General features: G+C 38.5%; 1 protein-coding gene across 1 annotated transcript in view; it reads left to right on the top strand.

Annotated features, from left to right (window-relative positions):
• The window catches only part of LOC107724823 (ETS-related transcription factor Elf-4-like), a 26103-nt gene that overhangs the window by 14335 nt on the left and 2737 nt on the right, over positions 1-9031 (top strand). Inside the window, exons 2-5 of the mRNA XM_016533900.1 lie at positions 1724-2113; positions 8106-8290; positions 8589-8654; positions 8750-8957. Coding sequence (XP_016389386.1) covers positions 2042-2113; positions 8106-8290; positions 8589-8654; positions 8750-8957 — 531 coding nt within the window. The 5' untranslated portion in view covers positions 1724-2041. The remainder of the gene's footprint in view (positions 1-1723; positions 2114-8105; positions 8291-8588; positions 8655-8749; positions 8958-9031) is intronic.

The raw sequence follows: 9031 nt of genomic DNA, 5'->3' as shown, positions 1-9031 counted from the left end.
CCAAGCAACCCTAACCCCCCAGACACCATTCAACCTGGTATGCACTTGTTGACACACACACACTGTCCTTTCAAAGCAAACAAGCCCCACCCTGCCACAGAGGAGACATGGGCTGCTCCGCTGCCATTTTACACCCCCCTTCAGTGTTTTGGCCAAACCACCTCTCCTTTCCCCACTGCCCTCGTTTAATCTTTAACCAGACTGCAGCCCCTCCTGTTCCTCCTTGCTGCCTCAGGGCCGGACAGAGGGTACTCTTTTCTCTCAATGGCCTGTGATTCTTGTGTTTTTGAGTTTCTGTAGTTTAGCTGGCTCCAGTGTGAGGAGTGGATGTGGACTTTGGATGAGGGTGTGTTCTGAGCCATTTTTTTTACTCAAGTGACTGATAACACAACCTTGTTTACAGTACCCCTTTGATCAGGCTGGCTGATCTCATATCCTGTGGCAATCCATGCCCTCCCCCTTCCTCCACACTGCCACTGAAGAGGTTCACTTATTACATCTGAACCTTGACGAATTAAACCAGGCATTCAAAATGACAGTAGAGTAGACCAGCTGTCTCGTAGCTTTTGTTGATTTATGTTGATTATCTGCAGAAAGAATAGTGTGAATGGTATTATTACTATAGCAATATTTAAATTCTACCTGATACCTATAAGCTGGAAAAAAATATTTATTGGGAGATTAACAGTGCTTTATATATATATATATATAATGTACAGTATGAAAAATGATATTCATTGTGAGATTAAGTGTTATATATATGTATATATATATATGTGTGTGTGTGTGTGTGTGTGTGTGTGTGTGTATTTTAGGGATGCAAAAATACAGTTAGCCCACGGTTCATTACATACCTCAGTTTATTAACCACGGTTTTCAGTTCGGTTCGGTTCTGATGGCTTTGCACATCAGAGTTTTAAAATGTGATTTTTAAAGCAAATTATCAACAAAAATAATAATGTGATTTTTGTGATTTTTAAAGCAAATTATCAACAAAAATAATAATAATAATAATAATATATAATAATAATAATAATAATAATAATAATAATAATAATAAAGTTAATTAAATAATGAAGTGAATTAAAATAATATTTAAACTGTTATTTAAAATTATTTTAAATAATGTTTTAAAAAATAATTCTAATACAATTTTAATTATCAGCGTCATATAGTTATTGGCTAAGTATTTAATTTTTTAAAAATATTTTAATTAATGTATTTTAAATATATAAAAATAATATTTAAAATATATTTAGTTTTTCTTTAAATAATTGGATGATAACTGATATAACACTTGATATATTGTGTATCCCTAGTGAATATAGAGTGACAAAGCAATGCAACAGTATTGTTGTGATCTCAGAGGGTAAACTGGAGTCAAAGTGAGAAAAAGTTAAGTGGCCAGTGATGAATTTGCTGGGAAGTGGATTGTGTTTTCCATTCGCCCATTTTCATTATGCCTGGCCAGACATTCTCAGAGTCTGACTTTGGGGCAGTTTTGTGCGTTTGAAGCCAAGAATGGGATTGGTGAGCAGAAAGTCTCTCCAGCAGTGAGCGAATGCTTCATAGAGTCAGAAAATTAGCCCCTCGCCTCAGTCCCAACGGTACCGTCTCTGGCTCGTCCGGCCATCCCAGCCCTCTCTCTCTCTGATAATGTGACAGCCCATTTTGCTCAGTCGCAGTTTCCTAATGTTCCTTTTCCTCTGTTTCTCTCTTGAAGGTTTAGATGCCCCAGACGCAGTTGGAGTGAGAAGAACCATCCTCCATCACGCAGTCACGTAGTCCTCTGCCACTCTGTCCGTCATCTGGAGAAAAAAACCCCCAGAAGCGTGCAGGACCAAAAAAGGGAACTCTGTTTTTGCCTAACAGTGCCTCTCATTTTGTGAAAGCAGCAGATTACCTTAGCAGTGTTCCTGCCTCAGAGTGCTTCCTGTGCCGAGGGGTGTGGTGTGGAGTGAAGCGGTCCGGGGAGTGCGTGGAGGGGTAGGAACCCTCTGCCTGTCAGCCTGTGTCCTACCCTTTCCCTCCCTACAACACCATGACCACTGCGGTCCAGTCCAGCGAGCTTGTCTTTGAGTTCGCCAGTAATGGGATGGATGAAATCAATCAGGTACATCACAGTCACGTTTGTTGTTTTCTGTGTTATCAGACTATGAACCGCCCTTCATCGTTGACCTGAAAACCATAAAAACATTTTGGTGCCAGAAATCTTTGTTATTAGGCACGTAAACTTGTGGTTTCTTTATGTTTAGGTACTGTCTTTGTCCATCCAGCTTCACAGGCCAGGTCTCAAGGAGGGGATATGGGTTTTATATGGGTCTGTGTCTTAGATGCCGGGAAGGGAGGGAGGAAGGTGGAAAATTAAGAGTGCAAGGAGAGGGTTGAGAGATGACTGTGTGTGTTGCTGGCAGGGCGCAGATGGAAAGACTGAGGTGTAGGAATAGCCAGTCAGTATGAACTCAGTGTGTTTGTATTCTTTTACGAAAACCTGGTTGGGAATAAAGGTAGCATTTGAGCCTCAGGACGCCTAATTATGTTACATACAGTGGCCCCAAAAAGTATCTGCAAACAAATGCTGCTGGAGCTATTTGAGAACTTCACTTTTCTGAGCCATTTTTTAAACTCTTTTTTTTTACCAACTGGTCCAGAGGTTACTGTTTCAAGTCAAGCTGTGTTTTAAGTCATGTCAGTTCTCTTCAAGTTCGCACAGTAAACATGTTCAGCAAAGCTTGACCAGAAAACAGCCAATGTTTTTGAACAATATACACTACAATTCAAAAGTTTGGAGTTGGTAAGATTTTTTGTTTTTGAAAGAAGTCTCTTATACTCACCGAGGTTGCATTTATTCAATCAAAACAAGTATGTTTATGAAATGATTTTACAATTTTTCATTTTTGAATTTATTTTAAAATGTAATTTATTCCTGTGATGCAAAGCTGAATTTTTTGCACTCCAGCCTTCAGTGTCACTTGATCCTTCAGAAGTCATTCTAATTTGCTGATTTGGTGTCAAGATGCATTTTTTATTGTTAACATTGCTGAAAGCATTTGTGGTGCTTTTTATGGAAACTGATACTTTTTTCTTCTTCATTTTTTCCTTTGATAAATAGAAAGTTCAAAAGAACGTTTATTTGAAATATAAATATTTTGTAACATTAAACATGATTGATTTGTGACCTTGCTGATTAAAAGTATTAATTTCTTTAAAAACAATTTTTACTGACCCCAAGCTTTTGAACGGTAATGTATTTATCATTTCATATTTTGAAAGTTTTTTGTGACCGAGACATGTGCTTGTGCTACATTTATTTAATTTTCATTTCATATTTTTGTTAGGTCATGCACATACATTCATACATTTTTAATTGTGGCAAAAGTATCCAAATACATTTTAGGCCACTCTACAGTATGTGCGGATGCAAGCATGCTGTCATGCTTGTGTGTTTTGGTTTGTTCGGTGTATATTCTGTCTGAGTTCAGATGACTCCAGAATTCTGATCTTCAGCTTAAGTGTGTTTGTACAGTCATGTGAATGGCTCAGGTGTGACAGGTCTTCTATCGAATCCCATGCCTCTTCTCTTACAGACTGAAAGAGAACTGAATGCTAGATTCAGGCCTAACCTGCTCAACTTGTTGCAGCGTAGGAGACCAGTCCTGATCCACCCAGAAATCTACTATTGTTTTGAAACGACACTGGCTTCTAAGTCACTCCCTAAATCCCCCCACCGTGTTACCACACCGTCATAAATAAGCTCTACCAGTCGCCCGACAGTCTCAGATATCTTTCGACTCCCACTAATAACAATAGAGCTGCTTTTTCGGAGACTGTGCAAAACAAACCTTGACGCTTCTCACTGCTTGTGCAGGGTTTTCCACACACGAGTGCTGTGAAATGTGTCCAGCTGCTTGTGTGGACTGTAATGATTAGCTGTGCTGAACCTAGAGTCAATAATTACTCCCATAATTCAAGTCGTCTTGTAATGTGAGTGAAATGATATTAAGCCACCGTGTCAGAGTTCAGCTACCGCACACAATAGCAGTTGTGTACTAGATCCAGATTTCCACTGAGAGTCACTGAGTGCACAATCTTACACTGATTATCTTATTAACCTAATATAGCATAATGTCTTACAAACGTCTGCTAAAGATTGCAAACTTTTTAAGCAAAAAAGAAAAAAAAGAAAAAACAACTGGCACAACTAGAACACTCGGTATGTAAACACCTTTACCTACATTCTAGTGACTTATTCAGTATGCGCATGTCTCATGTGAATGACTGTTGATGTCAAAACAAAATAATTTCTGTGTGAACAAGGTTTTCTTGCATCATCAGGTTTTCAGAATGGGCTGATTTTTGATCTGCAAATTATTGTGCATGTAAGTTTAATTATTTGTAGGGTTGTATAAAATAGGGATGCACGGGTAATTTTTTAGAGACCGAGTGCAAATATTGACACTTGGTTTTGGTTCTCACTGATACCGATACTTGTATTTTTAGTAATGCTCTAATTTAGTAATGCTCTAATTTTTCAATGAGACTATAATTTGAGGGTGGTATTTAATAAACCTTTAATTCCACTAGTGATTGTATCAAATACAGGATGCTACTGACCACCATAGTATTTTAAAATTAGAATACTTGATTACCACTTTCTTCAATTATTTTAAAGCATAAAAATATATTGGGTGAGAGATACCAAACATAGGAATCATATCAGTTGGCATAATTAGTTTAGTAAACACCGACAACTCCTAGTTAAGTCATTTTGTGTACAACAATGTAGAGCTTTTGTTAACTGTAATCAAACATCTCACCGCTACTGTATAAACGAACACAACCTTTATTCAGCGAGGACTCCTTCAATTGATCAAAATAGACTGTAAATACATTTATAATATTACAAAAGATTTCTATTTCAAATGAATAGTGTTCTTTTGCACTTTCTTTTCATAAATGAACCTGGAAAAAAAAGAATCATGGTTTCCACAAAAATTAAAGCAACACAACTGTTTTCAACATTGATAATAATATGAAAAGTTTCTTAACCACCAAATCAGCATATTAGAATCATTTCTGAAAGATTCACAGTATTACAGTTGTTACTGTATTTTTGTCAAATACTGTAATTGCAGCCTTGGTGAGCATAAGAGACTTCTAAAAAACTTACTGACCTCAAACTTTTGAACGGCAGTGTATTTTCTAAATTTCTTCAGTCCACTTAGATGTAGTTTGGCTGCCAGTGTTTCTTTGTGTGGCGAACTTTATGCAACAATTGCTTTTTTTGTATCAAAGCATTTTTACTTGCATGATATCATGGAATCAACTGTATTGGTGCATCCACACAGTATATTAAATCACCTTTTCTATATTTTCTATAGTGGTCAATTTATTTATTGCTAAAAACCTGTCTCGTGACACCTGCTTAGTACACAGTGTTTGGAAATCATCCAAGAACTTGTCTCCGACATTGCAAGTGAGGGTCTTAGATTGCATCAGTGGGTTAGTATCACAACTGGCGTCAGGTAAAGCAGAAGAGAGTGTAACTGTGAAACACGCCGCATGCTATCGGGTTTATGCATACAGTAGGAACACGGAACACGGAACTCAACTATGCAAATGACTGATCTTTATCTGATGTTTCCCTGTTAGAAATGTGGTTGATTATTGTGGAAAAAAAGGATGTTACAGGTTTATGGCAGTCTCTGTTTTTTAAAAAACAGAAGCTTTACTCTTTTTACTAATGTGTAAGATTGAGATATTGGCATATGAAGAGCTGTATTAGTATTAGAATCTTACATGTATTAGGGCAGAGCTATTCAGCTGATTTTTATGCCATGTTGATTACATCATAAATTGGTTTGATGACAAATAGCATGGATTTTATGCAAGACTTTGAATTTTAACTTTGTATAGACTATACAGATATGTTCTGCTATTTTGCATTTACTTGTCAGGCAGTATGAGAGAGAATATGTAAACCGATCACCAAAGTTTTTTGCATAATCCTGATATCTGATGTCTGTAGTTCCCCAGTATGGCAGGGCGGGAGGGAGGACATGGACAAATGCACAGAGCAAGACTACGTTTCCTGCTTACTAAGCAGTCAGGGCTTGTGGGATTCACAGAGTGTCTGTCTAGCCTAGTTAAAACTCTTCTCTTAGTACACAGATGAACAAATGATTTGAACTTCCTATTTATCGAAGACTCCTGAAAATATTTTCCACAAAAATGTTAAGCAGCACAACTGTCATCAACATTGATCATATTAAATGTTTTGTGAGCAGCAAATCAGCATATTAGAATAATTTCTGAATTATCATGTGACACTGAAGACCGGAGTAATGGCTGCTGAAAATTCAACTTTGCCATCACAGGAATAAATTACATTTTACTATCATGCACTCTGTGTAGGGTCTTGGGCTAGATGGCCAGTAAACAAAAAACAGTTGTTTTAAATTGCAACATTATTTTACAATATTGCTGTTTTTTTTGTGTTTTTTTTACTGTATTTAATCAAGTAAATGCAGCATTGGTAAACATAAGAGACACCTTTCAAAAACATTTTTAAAAAAATCTTACAGACCCAAACTTTTGAATGGTAGTGTATATCCAAATTAAACAGTAGCTAATTTCAAGTGTCGCTATTGAATCCGTTTCTAGTAGTTTAGAGCTTGTGTTAAACTGTACTGAATGAATTATTCTGGCCTTGAACTGAGATTTGAAAAGCCAAACCCATCGAGTCTCTGGGGAAAATGCCATAACAACAGCAAATAGTCCAAGGATGATGGAACAAAAACAGAAAATCCTGCCAAAGGAAGAGATGGCTTATGTGTTTCACAATCTTGTTTGCAAAGAGACAATATTTCAAGCATCCCTGAAGTACTGTAGTACACTGATCAGTTATTGTTAAATATTATTTATTTTTGTGCGTGTGTGTGATTATTGTCTTTGGCCAGGAATGGTCTTTGCATTTTGTTCTTGTTTTGCTCATCTTCACACAGTTGCACAACTGGAAAGGTGATAAACTGCGTTCTGCTGCCATCTAATGGTTATACAACACAACAGACACATGCGTGCATGTGATCTCAGTAATTTAAAAAAATTGCAGAATAAATCATGAAATGTAAGTCCTTAAGGAAGGCAGTCACTTGTCAAGCTTACAATGAACAGTTGCAAAATTTAAGCGGTCCTCTAACAAGTGTCAGAATAAAGGTCACTAGACTTTGATCAGACTGCAGTTTCTCTTGAATTATTCCCGCTCTGTCAATGTTCACTCATATCTGACACGTTTTGCCTTGTTTGCACTTATCGTCTGCCAGAAGCCTAATGAGAGCTGCTATCCGGCTAATGAGATTCGGTTGGTCTCTCTCTCTCTCTCTCTCTCTCTCTCACACACACACACACACACAGTGTCTCTTACTCAGTGATGCTGTCTTCAACACCAGTTTTTCCTGGAAATGGAGTTGTTTTGTTTAGGAAAGCCCTTCAAATTGCTAATCTAGACCACCTTTAAGAGTAGGAAAACATAAAGGGCAGAAGAAAGACATCGTTTATTAAGTATGATAGTATATTTTGGCTGTGTTGACTGTGGTGGGGGATGAGGAACAGTCTCTTGTGGCTTTAGAGTCCAGCACCAACTATTTCCTCTTTCCCCCCGTGTGATCTCCACCCTCGCTTAGGAATGCTGGTGGAAATGAGAAAGCCTGAAATGGTGCTTTTGGCATGAGGCTCATGACCCTGGAAGCAAACAGGGTCATGTGTATAAGAACCTTACTGGAACTGTGGTACATTTGCGTTTACGTCATTAATACCACACAGGCTCGTCTCAGGCCTCATTGTTATGCTGTCACGTATTGAGAGTCCAACCAAGTGACTGAACCAGCTCAGGTTAAAGCCATTATGAATGGGCCATTAGTTGCAGCCTCTGTGAATATAAGTAACCTGGACGATTGTGGATTAGAAGCTTTCATCTGCAGGGAAGGGGCAAATTTATGTGTTTTAAAGCAATTATGGTGCTCTTTACTGCCTTTCGGCTGAAAGCATCGCACAACGGTTGATTTTAGATCAATGGCACATTTATCTCTCTGTTTGTTCTCCCACAGCTGGACGACCCTTCAGTGTTCCCAGCGGTGATCGTGGAGCAGGTGCCCGCTGCCGACCTCATGCAGGTGTACTCTGGACTGGAGGCAGATGAGGTGACTAATGGCATCATGGTGGATGCCATTCAGGATGTGGTGGAAGAGAGCATGATGGGAGATGTGGGGCTCTCTGGTGAGTCCAATAAGTGATCACAATTATAGGTGGCATGATGTTTTTTTTTTCTCATGAAAATGTGCATTGCACCTGAAACAATCCACAACACTGTTTATACAGTATATATGCAGTACTGTTAAAAAGTTTGAGGTGTTTTTGAAAGAAGTCTCTTCTGCTCATCAAGGTTACATTTATTTAATCAAAATACCATAATAACAGTAATATTGACAAATATTCAAAATGTAGTACAATTTAAAATAATGGTTTTCTGTTTGAATATATTCATTATAAGATGTAATTTTTCCATGCAATGGTAAAGCTGAATTTTTCAGCAAGCTGTGGGGCAAGCACAAAAACAAGCCTGATATGAACTACGAAACCATGGGCAGAGCACTCAGGTGAGCCAATGGTTACAAACACTTTACCCAGAGGGACCAATCATGCCAGAGGAATTGCTTTTCTTGACCTCCTACTTTCTCTCGCTCTCTTTTAGGTACTATTACCAGAGGGGTATACTGGCCAAGGTTGAAGGACAGAGGCTTGTTTACCAGTTTAAGGAGATGCCCTCAGATCTGGTCATTATTGATGAGGATGATAGCCAAGGGGACGACGCCAGTTCTGGCTACGGAGGGCAACGGTCCACTCCTCACGGACGGGCAGTGGGCCGCGGTTCATCACGTGCGCAGGGGAAGAGCACACAGGTGAAGTCAGTGAAGAGAGAGATGAGTCCCGGGCTGAACGGCAATGGAATACAAGCAGAACAGCTGGTGCAGAC

The sequence above is a fragment of the Sinocyclocheilus rhinocerous genome, unplaced genomic scaffold (genome assembly GCF_001515625.1).
Source record: "Sinocyclocheilus rhinocerous isolate Xijiao unplaced genomic scaffold, SAMN03320098_v1.1 scaffold1687, whole genome shotgun sequence".
Taxonomy (NCBI): domain Eukaryota; kingdom Metazoa; phylum Chordata; class Actinopteri; order Cypriniformes; family Cyprinidae; genus Sinocyclocheilus; species Sinocyclocheilus rhinocerous.
Note: the sequence above shows the minus strand (reverse complement) of the source record. Positions and strands in the feature narration are given on the sequence as shown.